We start from the raw sequence: 15,408 nt of genomic DNA, 5'->3' as shown, positions 1-15,408 counted from the left end.
TTAAACCAATCACAAACGTCTTGGGCGGTGCTAAGCACTGGAGAAAAGCTGCGGTGCCGCTGCAAAATAGGCTCGGAAGGAACTTGTTTTGGTGGAACATGTGTACGTTTAAAAGTTATTTTAGTCGTGCACAGGGCATGAAATTGGCACCCGCCCACCCGCCAAATGCGGGTAACTTTTGTGATTGGCGGGTGAAACTGTCAATCTACCTGCCACATTGGCGGGTAGCCAATGAGAATTGAGTGATTCAGACTCGTAACTATCGGTAAGCAGGGTACACGGTTGCTTATGGGCCTGGTCCAATTAGGGGCCCGCATCACTGGAAGACACTGATTGACAGCCGGGGCCCCCTATCACATTTTCATTACTCACACAATCCCAGCAGTCCCACGTGCAGCCACTGACCAAGCGGGAGTGAGAACGGGTAAAATTAATTTCCTAGTTTCTGATATGAAGACGAGACGTGTGTGTGACTCGAACATCTCACATTTACCAACAAAACATACAGCGAAAGACCGTGTAAAACATTTCAGACCGTCCTGCCAACATGTATACATTTTAACATCAATGTACGCTGTAACGTTTTTTTCACTATAAAGTCAGCGGCTGCTGTTTCAAATTGTCGGCTCTCTGCGCGGGCGGGACTGCTCCGTTTCCCCCGCGACTGACGCGCACACACAATCACACACAAACACACACACAGACACACACACAAACACACGCACGCACAGACACACACACAAACGCACACGGTGGATGCAGGAAAAAACGCAGATGAGACGTACAGGATGACCTAAATTGAGGACAGCTACTCTCGTTATTGTAAGTGCAATGATAAGTTAAAGTCCAACAAGTACTTTATTAAACCGTATGAATGTGTGTCCCAGGCCAGGATAGGAAATTAACTAACAATGTAAAGATCAACAAGCCACTAACAATGACAGATATGTTCATATCCACCAGCCTTTTTCATATTTTACCAACATTTGCAGCATCCTGAGCCTTTTTGGTAAGGGTCCTAGAAAATCTCAGCCCAGAGTAATTAATTAATAGTAATAAGTATGATTCTCCCCAAAACAAGTTTCCTTTTTATTTATTTTTTTATTTTTAAGAACTATACAAAAAACATTCATGTGTTATGGTGCACATTCACCAGTGTTTTGTTGTTGTTGTTGTGGTGCGCGTAGGCTACTCCTGATTTTGTCAGTCATCTCATCTCTTATATGCTGTGGCGTAACGAGCCAACACCTGGCCCCTATGCAGGATTATCAAGGGCCCCCATACTACAGCACGTGATGACGGCGCAATGTCCACCGGTAGGCTACCATGAATAGGACAGGATAGGATCATAGAGACACAGCAATTCCTGTTTTTCACCTTTATGACGCAAAAAAAAGAAAAACTGGCTGGTAAAAAGTCCCTGTGGCAGGTGGATTTAAAAATCCACCTGCCACAGTGGCTGGTGGTCAAAAAAGTTAACTTCATGCCCTGGTCGTGCAACAGAAAACTCAGATTGGACAGATAGTCTAGCTAGCTGTCTGGATTTACCCTGCAGAGATCTGAGGAGCAGTTAACCATAGTCCTCATAAATCCACCGGAGTTTAAAATGCCAACACAAAGAAAGCCCAAGGCAACGGATATCCGGCCTAAATGAGTGAAATCCGGTGGATTTTCCGGTGGCACCGGAACAATCCCGGAAGTGGAACATCAAGGATATAGACTGAAGTTAATGTAACATTATCGAGGGTTGTGCATGTAACATTTTTTCTTTTTTAAGTATTTTTTGGGGCATTTTCATGCCTTTAGTAGAAATTTGACAGTAGAGAGATGACTGGGATGAAGAGGCAACTCAAGTACTCAAACCAGGTACAATCACCCTGTTAAATCTTAATCTTGTTTAAGTAAAATGTAAAAATTGTATGTCATGTTTTTTTCTTCATATAACCATCTACATTTATACATAACCCGGCCGCTAAAAGACTTTCGTGTTTCAACCAGTAGTCCAGTTCTAACTGATATTTCTTTTGACCTGCAAATCACCAAATGAGTGTTAACCAGGTGGAATATTTTAACACTCTTGGAGATTCATTCATCCATTCGTACCACCACTCGTAGCTTCTTCTCCAGGATGTCTGTGCCTCCTTGGTATGTCTTCAGGGTGAAGGTCAGGGTGTGTTCTCCAGGCTCCAGGCCCAGCACAGTAAAGGTCACCTGCCCCACCTCCCCTGCAGCCAGGTAACTCCACCTGCAGGCGGTGGAGTGCAGCCCTGTCCCCCCGGCAGCCGGCTGGGACTGCTGCAGGCACAGCGCCGGGCCGGCTGTCAGCGTCACACAGTACTGAGAAGGAAAGGAAGGTGGAGAAGACAAGATGGAGGAAACAAGAGGGAGAAACATAAGGAAACTTTTTGTCATTTACCAAAGATAAAACAATCATCACCATGTTTACACACCACTAAACTACAGCTCCCAGCAGAGGATGTTGGGAGATGTAGTATACTGTGGTTGGTACCTTTATGTTGTCGGGCTGCTGGTTGTACACGGAGCCCTTCAGCTCCAGCTGTTCTCCTCTGATCACCTGGTAAGGAAGTGGGACGTCTAAACTGAGCGGCAGATTGACCGACACCTGAACCGGCTCTGCAACACACATACCTGCAGAGACACACACAGGTCAAACACCTTGGTCCAGTCTCCTCCGCTAAGGCTATAAACCCTGAACCCTCAGCGACTTAACCGACGTCACTTGATTTTTGTGAACACCAAAAACTCCCTCTGCAGTGTTGGAATGTGGCTTTCCTTCAGATTTCGCTTTGTAATGTTTATTAAAAAGAATGTTTTCTCCACTGAACTGACCATATTCTTTCATGTTTAAAATGATTTACAGAACGACTTGACTAGACTTATATGACGAGGTGGCCCAGTGGTTAAGGTGATGAACTGCTAAGCCATTGTGCTTTGAATTGTGCTTTGCATGCATGGGTTTGAATCCCGTCCCAGTGGAGTATACTTTAGTTTACATGTCAACAAAACAGGAAAGTTTAGTTCAAAGTAGTGCTGTTAGTTGAACGTGTTATTAACGGCGTTAACGCAAACCCATTTTAACGGTGTAAATTTTTTTATTGCGAGATTAACGTTCTTTTTGGCCTAGCAAACTTTGTAGTTTTTTTCACATGCTGTTGCAACAACTAGTAACGTTAGAAAAACTACAACACCACACCGGATCTAGCTAGACCAGAAACAAAACAACAGGCTGGAGTAGTAGGCTAACGTTACGTTTTGAGTGGATGGTGAGCGCTAGACGCCAAAATGGATGCCAATAAGATTCTGAATGGAAAGTATACTTTTAAAAAGTTGCCAAATGGTTCCTTTGACAATATCAAAGTGATCTGTGTGTTTTGTCGTTGTGAACTGAGCTATCATCGCAGCATGTCCAGTCTGAAATATCACTTCATAAAAACTTTAAAAAAACATTTGCACAAAGCAAGCCGATCCACTTTTTCATGTTGATAAGAGCATTAAAATGAGAAAAAATAATGGGCCAAAAAGAAATCAAGGATTTAGAATAGATAAAAATGTGCGATTAATTGTGATTAATTGCGAGTTAAAATGACATTAATGCAATTAATGATTACATATTTTAATCGTTTGACAGCACTAGTTCAAAGCTTAGACACCTGCTATTCAAGCTGTTTAAAGAGTTCATACAGCTTCTCTTGAAACTGTTCAAACTCCTGTAGTGGAAAAGTAAGACTTTTATCAGGATGAAGGATGGATGGAAATGAACAAATGGGAGCTCTATTCTCCTATTAATGAATGGATTAAATTAAGTATTAGAAGAGAAATTGATGTTGAACATTAAGGAGGTAAAGAATCTCACCGTTCTTGAACATGCCGATAGCCCTGATCTCCCAGGTGGTTAGAGAGTCTGGTAGACGCTTGTTGACCAGCAATCGACCTGAACTACTAATGAAACCAAATACAAACACATTCAGAAAGGTCCTCCGTATTGAAAAGGGTGAATGGTATCCCTGCAGCGTTCTTCTTTAACTTATAGATCATAACTCATAAAAACAGTTTAAAAATCCCTCTGGTTGACTTCAGTCTAACAGGAAATGTTCTCAACACCAGACTCATCTAATTAAATTAAATTAGATAAGTCTGGTGTAGAAATTAGACTAATTTACTGTGACAATCTTTGGTGAACATTACTTTACTCCTCCCCTAATTTACTGGAGCTTTTTTTTTTAATTCAGTGGTACTCAGATCTTTTACTTCAGTAAAAATAGTAACACTACATTGTAGAAATATTCTGTTACAAGTAAAAACCCTGTATTGAAAATCTTACTTAAGTAAAAGTACAAAAGCATCAAAATATACTTAAAGTACCAAAAGTACTCATTATGCAGAATAACATATATTATATATCACTGTATTATAATTATTGATGCATATACAGTATGTGTTTATCACTTTATTGTTGCAGCTGCTAAAGTTGGACAACATTCAATTACTTTATGCACTGCTAGGTAGTTTAATCTATAATAATACATCATCATTGATTAGTTTGTCTTAATTGAATCTGTAAAGTAACTAAAGTTAAGTAGTAGTAGTTTGATTTGTGTCACCTGATGGGCTTCACCTCCCACATCCAGCTCTCCGGAAAGTAGCTCCGCACCAGAGAAGGAGCCACGTCGAAGTCAACACCCATTGCTGCACACACACACACACACACACACACACACACACACACACACACACACACACACACACACACACACACACACACACACACAGCTTTACTTCAATGTCAATCAGACTGGATGAACATCACAGGAGGAGGTGGGAATGAAACCTTCACTGTGCTCCTCTTTAATTATTATTATTATTTTTTCAACATTATTTTTTTGGGCTTTTCCACCTTTAATTGACAGGACAGCTAGGTGAGAAATGGGAGAGAGAGGGGAAAGACGGAAATCGTCACAGGTCGGACTCAAACCCTGGATCACTGCGTCGAGGCATAAACCTCTATGTATATGTGTGCCTGCTCTACCCACTGAGCCATGTGCTCCTCTTTAATTTAAGTCCTCGTTCAGGACAGGAGTCATGGATATTATGGTCTGTAATAAACATGGACATTCAGCAGTACAAAGAACAAAAGCCTCCACAGGGGGGCGCTGCAGAGCCGAAGGGGAGGCAAAGATAAATTAGAGTCAATACTCTCTGTCCTTCTCTTCTTCATAACTCAGTGAAACATTTACACACAGACATAAAGACAACACACACATGTTTTAAGCTTTCTTCAGTATAAATGTAATCTATTCATAATAGTCTGTACATCCATCAGTAAACTGCAAACAGGAGCTGCTAATAGATCGTTCAGCACATTGACTGCATGGAAACTAATAAAAGGATCCGAACCCATCCATTGATCAGATTAGCAAAAACATGTTTGACCGCCTCCATTTTCGCACAAAAGTCAAATTTCACATTGAGCTGATTAAATGCAGCAGGAGGAAAATGGGTTGTAAAAGTCCACGTGCACATCTCAATCCTGTATATTTAAAAAATCTGGTTGTAACAAGTCATCATTTATATGAAGATGCTGATCACACTTGGTACCAAAGTACTTCATTATTTTTCACTGCTAAGAGTGAATTATAGCCACTTTCATTTATTTTCGATTCAACAGTCTAATGGGCATAAACACATGTATCTGCAGGGCAACAGTACAGTAGCCTGGAAATCCAGACCCAAATCCGGAAGATTAAGGGTCTGGCATTGAGTAATGAAAATGGCCCAACTCGAGGGGCGGCACCAAGCATGCATTTGAAAATCTCACTGCACGCAATTGGATAACACTACGACCAATCACAACAATACACGGGGTGACGTCCAGGGTAGCAGTACAGTGGAATCAAACCTGAAACTGAGAGCTTGTACGTAGCATATTTCATTTTAATTCAAATTTTTTTATGGCCAAGAAAGAAAGAGCATGTTGACATAGCAACCCCACTGCTATTTATATATTGATTGTATATTCTGCACTTGTTGTCTTGTTGCTGTGCTGTTTAATCTTGTGGTTTGTTGAGTGTTATAGACTGAAGACCACAATGGGAATTAGGATTTGGACTTTATTGTGATTTTATCATTTTTTTTAGGTATGTAATGACTCCAGTACAGTGGTATATGTGTTTTTAATCAATCAATCAATCTTGCGTAGCTACAAAATACCACAACCCTCAGGTTTTTGGCGCCCCCTACCGGCCACAAGAGGTAACTTCACTTTATGTAGACTTCCTGTGCTGTGACATCCGTAAACTGTCTTTGTGTCAGTGTGTGTTAGTGTGTGATCAGGGTGTGATGAGTCCAGACTGACCGTGGCGTCCCAGGATGAGGTTCTGGTCCTGGTCCAGGTTCTGCTGGACAAACTCACAGCAGGCTCTGAAGGCCTGTCTGCAGCGAGGGTATTTGTTGAATTTCTGCACGGCGTACTGAAGGCAGGTCACACTCTTTGGGATATACTTCATGCCCAGTTCACAGCAGGACTTCACTGGACCGTAACTCTCCGCTGGACAGAAAGGCAGACACACTGTTACCTACCTGTTTGGTTCTGAAACTAATAGCCTACAGGAAATGTGTTTCTGAATGAATCAGTCATACTGGTTTCATTAAAAAATGTTCAAAGGTTGAGTCTCACCTTTCTTTGTCTTCTCCTCTTCCGTCAGAGCTCGTTTTGGACGCACGACTGCTGTGCACGCGCCTTCTGCACACACGCACGTACACACGCATGCACGCACACACACACACACACACACACAAACACAAACTCAAATCACTTCAAAAGCACTGTCACTGATTGATTGATTGATTGATTGATTGATTGATTGACTGATTGATTGACGTACCGCTGTTTGACGGGTGGGCGTTAGCATTGGTGATGAAGGTAAGGCCAGCCAATCGGAATACATCTGCGATGTCTCTGCCGCCGCCTCCCCCGCAGCCCTGGTCACTCTGCTCGATATGACTCATAACCTGCAGGCCACCATACTTCCTATTACTGCTGTTTCATAGAACTTCAAATAATATTCACACACTATTACTATAACAAATGTCTTCTGAGGTGAAATGGTATGTTTTCTCTGTTACCCTGCTAATGGGGTCCCTGTAGTTGGGTCGCAGCGTGTAGATGGCGGAGTCGACAGCAGACAGAGCCACCAGACCCTCCTGATTGGTCCCGATGTCCAGCCGGAGGTTTTCCTTCGGTTTGTAGACTCGAGCACGATATGACAGATCAGTCTGACACACACACACACACACACACACACACACACACACACACACACACACACACACACACACACACACACACACACACACACACACACACACACACAATACAATACATACTTAATTCAAAGTGCACATACTGTGAAGATATGATATGAACCCCGACAGCAATAAGGGCTCTAAAAAGGAGCAAAAAAGATCCCTTATCTGTAGCTGCTGTTATCCTGTAAAAACGCCCACCAATCACTGAGTTGCAGTCCTCTTTGAAAGAACCACGAAATGCCTCCTTGCCCCGCAGCGAGTACTCTGCCCCTGCCGTGTATGAGCCTGAGCTCAAAGCGCGTCGTCGCCGCCAAAGTTACTGCAACTCTACTGGAGATGGCTTTTAGGTGTGTAAATATCTAATGTTAGCAAGAAAAAATATAAATACATCATGCAAATATGACTTTTTATCTATCCACATGATGTTCACTACACTTACAAATGAGGCTACGTCCACTTAGGAGACAGGAAGTGTGTACCGTTTCATACCACTGAGGCAGCGTGTAATGCGTTATCTTTAGTTACAGAGAATCTTTGATTTTACATAGTTTCGGCAAAGCAGACCCCCTGGAAGTGCACCGGCTTTAAAGTCAACTTGACATAGCGCCCAAACAGGGGAATTACAACCTCCATGTCCGTCACGTGATGCCATGGGGGCCCAAAAAGACTCTTTCCCATAAACTAACATGATAAAGACATCTGTAAATCAGTAGATACATTTTTTTGAGTGTCACAACCCCTGTGAAATAACTTATTTCACTATCAGAAATGTATCCATTCAGTCCAATAACATTTGGAAAGTCTAGAAGAGCTGCACAATTAAATCATTTAATCCACATTCAAGTTAGCAGGAGTACTAAACCGAAGTAACCGGCTCGGCCAGTGGAGGTCTCTAGCGGTGAGTTTTAACTTCTATCAAAGTAATTTTCTGGTAAGATAGGCCTACCTGTACTTAGTATTGCTTTCAAGTAATTCATGCAAGACTCTTGGTTTGTGCACTGCTATTTTGAAGCCTGGAGTTTGGCGATGTGGCACACCAGATTATTTTGAAACCGCACATGCCGATTTTTGGATGAGAGGGTGGAGTTGGGGAGGATGAAGCGGCTAAGCCAGTGTTGTCTATGGTTGCAATGGTGCTGCGCTAAGCTAAACGCTAACAAGGTAAAGTTGCCGATCTTCAACCGGCTAAAGCGAGTCATCCAGTAGAGATTTACCAACGGGTAAACCTCCGTAATACCTCCAGGTACTGGCACCATTCATCTGCATCTACACCAGTACTCAGAAAATCTGCAAACTTTCCCTTAATTTACCAGCTAACGCTAGCGTTAACTAGCTAGCTTGGTTGGCAGAACACTAAACAAGACATTTTTAGGCGACCAAAATGTTACAATCAACTTTGATGAAGTGAAAACACACAGTGAGAGAGTCAAAGTTTAAGACGTAAACACCCAAAAACAAGTTCACGGCTATTTTAATATATACAGGGCCATGGATACGCATTGCTAAGCCTCTGTCCTGATTAACAGGTCAGCATGTAGCCACGCCCCCCTGGGACCATAATTTGCTATATGTAGTTAAGAAGACTTGAAACCATAAACTCGTTATGAAAATGTTTGTTGAGGTAATAAATCAAGTGAGAAGTAACAGAATAAAATACTTGTCTTGTTGTACCTTGAGTCCGTTGACACACTTGTCGCTGACGTCCAGCCAGACGGAGTCGGCCACCAGCTCGGACGTCCCCTCTCCATACAGGATGTAGTAGACCAGCAGTCTGATGGACGGGACCATGGAGGTCGTCACCTCAAAGCTCAGAGTATGTTTGTTATCGCCGCTGCGGACAAACTTCTGACTGTTGAAATACACCACCTTCCCTTTAGAGAGCACCTGAGGGGACACAGGAGTGATCATTAGTGGTCATCAGTAACTATGGAAACAGGACAACATAGACGACGTGCATGATCAGATGTCTCCTCACCAGGTAGCTGAGAGCTCTGATGGGCACGTAGGAGGGCATGGCCGAGTACACCTTGATGTTGGAGTATTGTCCCACCTCCAGGCCTTGGCCGGGCAGCGGGGGGTCAATGTACAGGTAACGCTGGTTCGGGGAGTGATAGGACACCGCCTCCAGAGTCAGACTAGCCTGACTGGCTGCTGGGAGGGTGGGGTCTGCCGTCTCAAACTGACAAGTAAACAACAACAAAAACAACACGTAAACATAAATGTGTAAACAAGTAAACTAAAAAAATCATGAAGAAGACAAATAAACAACAAGAACTACAACATGGAAACAATTGTTTAAAAAAAAAGTGAAAAGTTAACTTTCACAATTAAAAACAACAAGCAAACAAACAACACATAAACAACAAGCAAACAATAACATGGTGACACATGTAAACTTCAAGTAAAGAACAACACATAAACAAGTAAATAACAGCAAGTAAAGAAAAGTATTGTAAACAACAAGAGGTAAACAGGAAGAAGATGAGTAAACAACTGCAAGTAAACAGCAACAAAAACAAAAAGTAAAAAAAACATAAATAACATGAAAACGAGTAATCAACAGAAAGACGGCTTCCTCCTCTTCACCTTTAGCACTGCTCGGACTGCTTCTTTTGGTACGTTGTATATGAAGATAGCGAGGCCTTCTGATTGGCTGTTGGAGCTGTCGGGATTCGGGGTGACCTCGCTCCCCATCCCCTGTTTGAACAGCTGTCGCTCCACCATACGAACCAACATCCGGTTGATGGGTTTGTCCAGGTGATCCTTCACCAGCACCTGCAGAGATATCATGAAATCACTGAATTAAAGTTAATTCCTGACCAAGCTACAGTTGAACAGGTGTGAGCGTGACGGTGCAGACACACACCTGGATGTTATAAGGAAGTCCAGGTTTGATGAAGGGCGGCGTGGACACGAGGCTCAGCCTGTAAGGTGATTTAACAAACTTCACTGCAGCAAACTCCGCCTCCTGAGTGATCCCACCTGAGAGACAGAGAGGAGTGTGGTGAACATAGACAGTAAAAGAAATGGACAGCGGCGCCATAGACTTCGATGGAGACCAGTGAAGTCAATTAGAAGCCCTTTTCTGGTGATAGCTGAGCGTACTGTGCAGCTACTGTGCAGCCTCAAACTGAGTTTGATGACGTAGATGTGACGTAAAAAACCTGTCTGAAATTTTTAAGTCTTCTGGTAGCTGTACAAAGAGAAATCTGAATCATTCCGAGTCTTGCAGAGATGGAGATTGAGATGGGTTTTTTGCATTGCCTGTATAATTTCCCCATGCCCTGTGAATATAGGTATACCTCATTACCTCTACTTCATTATTTAACAACATAAACTTTTCTTAAAGGAGTAATCTCAAAGTAATGGAGCCTTTAATACATTGTCGTGTTTCTTTAGATATAAACAATGGACAAATAGAGTCTTTAAACTCTTCAGATGTAAAGTTATTCACTGTCAAAGTGACGCCAAAATGAATGGGAGCCAATGGAATGCTAGCAGAAGGTGATGGCTTGTTAGCCTCAGAATCTCCCCATAGAAGGTACGCTTTCCGGATGCTCGCTTACCCCCTTGGTGGTGAGGAGGGGGAGCACCTGTGAGTGTAAACATGATATCCTGTCACTATGCGACAAAGGCGGTATTCAAAACTGCCTACTACTGTATACCACCAGTGCGTACTGATTTGGCAAAAATGTAGCATGCAGTATGCAAACAAAATATAGTATGCCAAAAATACCCAGATGTTGTACTGATTTGGAAAAAACTCCAGCATGCATTGGACCAAAGTGCTGAAACCGTCTCAACAACTTGTTTACTTCAGCTTTCTATAACCTGCTAAGCCTGGCCTGCATACTGCAAAATAAAATTTATTTTACAGTTTCATACTGCATACTACTGACAAATGCAGTACGCAGTATACACACTGCGTTCCTCGGTAGTATGTAAGTTCTTAATACAGCCAAAGTCTTTATCTTGTAATGTCATCTTTAAGACTGGGATGAAGGTGAAATGTGTGTACCTGTGTTCTCCTGAAGCAGGACAGCGATGTACAGGTACATCCCCACCAGAGTGTTGAGGTCTTTTGGTCCGTCGTGTTTGGACAGGACCTCCTCCATGTTCACAGTCACGTCCACTTCACCTGTCAGGGACAACTGAAAGACACAAAAACTGCTGACAACAAAACGTAAAACTATATACATGCTATTTTTAAGGAGTGGATAAGCAGTGAAATACATTTTTTGTTAACACATATCTAGTACTCGGTATTAAACCTTAATATATTTCTTTGTTAACACTGACTGAAATCTGACGGCTGCATCAAATATCAGAAAGTGTCAAATATCACAGTAGTCCTTATATTTTGGCCGAAACTGTTGCACGTTTAACAATAAATCCATCCTCACCTTTACACTTTGACTCAGAAATTTACATGCGTAACTAAAATTTTCATAACAGGTTTGATTTTCTGCGTTTTTTTGCATCCATGAAAACAAGAGTTGTATGACAACTCAGAGCCACTCTTTTAAGGATAATATTATATCCCACACTTTTGCCTGAAAAATCCAAACTTTCATAATATTTCTTAAAAACAATGTGGAAAAAGGTTGCGTGTAATTTTTCTTTTGGTCCCGATTGTCTTTATTGTCTTTTCTTCAGGCTGCATTCAATCCTGACAAGATTATTATTCAAAATTAGAATTCTAAAAAGACAAACTAGATAAACATTTTTATAAACTATTCTTTTCTCACTCTTACTGTGATTGTTGGTAGAAACTGTTTTTTTTTTAAAGATGAGAAAAGTAAAAAGTGGAATTCGTTTATATTCCTCTATTCTGGATCTTCTGAGCTAGTAAGCTAACGTTACACACTGAAAATGGCACATTTTTCAAGAAAATTTGGATTGTGCAACAAGGCAGGTCTGCTTGGTTCTTTCGAGGAATGATTGTAAAGATCCACAAAGAATATGTTTTACTATCTAACTGACAAATTTTGGACTGTTGGCAGCAGTGCTCAAATTATCTTTTTGTCTTTAAGGGGGTCTCTCTATCTCATAAAAAAGTGTGGTGCTTTTGCGCAGTATATGCGCACGGCAGGCCTAGGCTATTATCTTGACACACGCACAGAAATGGAGTCCTTTTAATTAAATTCAACATATTATTGATTGTAATAGTCCATATTTCATTTCAATTTCGCAATACAAAGAAACAGACTAAACGATTTAGTCTGAGTGTCATTCTCAATTTCACAATGAAATAAAACGTAACTCATTTGAACCAGACCACCGTCTCAGATATCCTCAGTGTCAAACACAATAATGCATGTAGTCTTTAACTTCTACACAGGGAAAAAGCACTAACTGGCAGAAATGAATAAAGCCATTGCGCAGCCAAACTATGTTCTAGTCTTATAATGTACACGTAGTGATAACAACACCTGGGTGTTCAGTCGTCTCGTGTGTTGAACCGTGGAAATAAATAGACAAACAATTTTGGAATTTGCACTGCGATGTTATCGGGAAGCCTATTCACTGAATATTCCGCCATCAGAGATTGCATTGTATTGCTGACAGGTGTTTCAAAATATCTGGGAACTTTTCCGGAGCTCTGAATGGCAGAGGATAGCTACAGATTTATTTATTTAAGATGTTTTGGTGGTATTCACCTCAAAAGCACATTAAGCTAAAAGCAAGGTGACTTCTTCGGACTTGCGTGTGCTGTCAAATCGATTGTAGCCTATACGGTTTGCTCACATAGCCTAGTGGTGTGGTGGTGAAGTACAGGCATGCTGCGTTCATGAGCGTAGGGTAGGCTCAGGTCTACGTCCCGTAGTAGCCTATATTTTATATTTTAATTTAACGTCTTTAATGGTAAGAGACTGTACAGGTATGGATAATAAGCGTTGTTTAAGATTAAATTACAATGCCATATATGGCAGACACCTTCAGATGTGAGAGACCCCCTCAGATTTTTGACTTTGTTGCTTTCATGGGAGCCAGTCCTCAGTCTATGGGAGCTCGGCTCCCTCTGGCTCCCACGTAATTCGAGCACTGGTTGGCAGGGATTGCAAAATACACACGGTGATACACTGGTAAGAGCAAATTAGAGTTAACCATGTATCCAGCTAATTCATATAGCTCACATTACTGTATTGTGTGAATAGTTAATTTTTTTTTTTTTTTTTAAAGATTAGCCTAGTTTTTGGGGCTTTTCCCTTTATTATGTAGTGACAGTGGATAGACATGAAAGGGGGAGAGAGATGAGAGATGACACGCAGCAAAGTCAGATTTGAACCCTGCGCTGCTGCAGGACTCAGTCAACATGGGCCAAACGCTCTTACTGGGTGAGCTAGAGGCCACCCCTGAATAGTTAAGGAGTAGTTGAGGAGTTTAGCGCCGCCCAAGACGATTATGATTGGTTTAAGGAAATGCCAACCAGAAATGAAATCCAGGAGTGTATGGTGAAGGGTCCGTGTACTTGGCGGCCAACGGATTTTTGTTTTGAAAGGAAAAAAACAAAAAACAAAAACGGCCAGTTTCCCAATTACCATTAGTAAATAGAAAAACAAAAAACGGAGATGAAGTTTACAAGGTGTTTGCTGGAGTTGCCTAAAGTATCTGTTAATTATATACGGAGGGTCGTCCGGCCATCCAGTAGAGCACCATGTAGCAAATTAAATAAAGGCTTCAAATTTTACGTTTCATCATTTCTTTGCAACTTTGAAGGTAATTTGCTAACGCTAGCTAGCCTGAGCTAGAAGCCTTGCTTTGGTGTTTTAAGTCATGACTCCGTCCTGCTTCAGGTTAACCATGCTTTAAATAAAATGTAAGCATGTGTATACCTCTCATTTCATGTGTTTGTACTTTTATGAAAGTATCAGGTAAAAACAGGGCTACAAATGAGATCTCTGTGAGAGACCAGCTAACTCCTAGCAAACTATTATGTAGCTTAATGCTGGACATTTCACCCCAAATTCCAGTCACTTTACTGTATTTGTATTTGTTTAGTATTTGGTTTAGAAGCCTTTATTAGTACATATATAGCTAGCTATATATGCTCCGCTATGTCGCGTTAGCATGCAGCTAGATAGTTAGCTATGAGTATGCTAATGTTAGATTGTAGTGGAACGAAGCAGCACTTTCTAACGTCAAAAATCGCAGACTAAACACTACACAATCGGACATGTTTCAGCAGTAATGTGACCCGGAATTGGGGAGAATTTAACAACATTGCCAGCTAAGATGACATGTTTACTGCCGTTAGCATGTAGCTACTATAGTGTTTACTGCCGTTAGCATGTTGCTACTATAGTGGTATACAGCAGTTGTGGCTGGGAGAGCTGTCATCCCGTCTTCAAAAGGACACTTATGTACGTTTACACTTCATCGCATTAATAATAGAGAGTCTTGGTTATTAGTCAAGACGAAGTATTAAAGGTAAAAACATTAACATAAACAACACAACAACGACGTCGCTACACGGTTTTGGATCAGTGACAAGTTTCGATTGTTTGTAGCTATGACTATTGTATAATAAAGATTTAATAAAAAAAGATTTAATAAAAAAGTTGTGATGTTTGGTTGTAAAGTGTTTCAACGCATGCGTGGTACAAATCGCACAGGGACATTGTTAGTTTTCTACTACTACTACTACGTAATTATGCGCATGCGCAGAACGGATCTTACAGGCGGTGATTGGGTACTGACCATAGACTGTAATATATACAGTCTACGGTACTGACAGAGGAATTATACGCACATTTTAATTTCCGAGTTCCATCTACAAATACATCAAAGACAATCGGATAACGAGATTATTTTTCAAAACAAAAAAACGAATAATGTTTTCCGTTTTTTGTTTTCCTATTTACTAATGGTAATTGGGAAACTGGCCGTTTTTCATTTTTGTTTTTTTTCCTTTCAAAACGAAAATCTGTTGGCCGCCAAGTATACGGACCGTGAAGGGGCCAGATCTTCTCTGCAGCGCTGTGGAGATAGATCTGGCAATGCAAGACTAATAGGAAAGAAAGGCATTTTCAATGGGCCCCTCCCCGCATCCACAGCTATTCATTCTAGCATCTTTTTGAG

The 15,408-nt window shown here is 41.4% G+C and overlaps 1 protein-coding gene across 3 annotated transcripts in view; it reads right to left on the bottom strand.

Annotated features, from left to right (window-relative positions):
* The window catches only part of c5 (complement component 5), a 42,241-nt gene that overhangs the window by 16,895 nt on the left and 9,938 nt on the right, over positions 1 to 15,408 (bottom strand). The window contains exons 9-21 of one of the 3 annotated variants that reach the window (XM_031302141.2): positions 11,345 to 11,477; positions 10,193 to 10,308; positions 9,913 to 10,101; positions 9,302 to 9,505; positions 8,998 to 9,210; positions 7,144 to 7,293; positions 6,903 to 7,029; positions 6,695 to 6,760; positions 6,374 to 6,565; positions 4,623 to 4,707; positions 3,875 to 3,960; positions 2,510 to 2,649; positions 2,104 to 2,337 (exon numbers count right to left, since the gene is read on the bottom strand). In XM_031302141.2, coding sequence (XP_031158001.1) covers positions 2,104 to 2,337; positions 2,510 to 2,649; positions 3,875 to 3,960; positions 4,623 to 4,707; positions 6,374 to 6,565; positions 6,695 to 6,760; positions 6,903 to 7,029; positions 7,144 to 7,293; positions 8,998 to 9,210; positions 9,302 to 9,505; positions 9,913 to 10,101; positions 10,193 to 10,308; positions 11,345 to 11,477 — 1,935 coding nt within the window. The remainder of the gene's footprint in view (positions 1 to 2,103; positions 2,338 to 2,509; positions 2,650 to 3,874; positions 3,961 to 4,622; positions 4,708 to 6,373; positions 6,566 to 6,694; positions 6,761 to 6,902; positions 7,030 to 7,143; positions 7,294 to 8,997; positions 9,211 to 9,301; positions 9,506 to 9,912; positions 10,102 to 10,192; positions 10,309 to 11,344; positions 11,478 to 15,408) is intronic. The other 2 variants (XM_031302142.2, XM_035998903.1) reach the window with 2 other exon arrangements.

The sequence above is a fragment of the Sander lucioperca genome, chromosome 2 (assembly GCF_008315115.2).
Source record: "Sander lucioperca isolate FBNREF2018 chromosome 2, SLUC_FBN_1.2, whole genome shotgun sequence".
In the NCBI taxonomy this organism is placed as follows: Eukaryota; Metazoa; Chordata; class Actinopteri; order Perciformes; family Percidae; genus Sander; species Sander lucioperca.
Note: the sequence above shows the minus strand (reverse complement) of the source record. Positions and strands in the feature narration are given on the sequence as shown.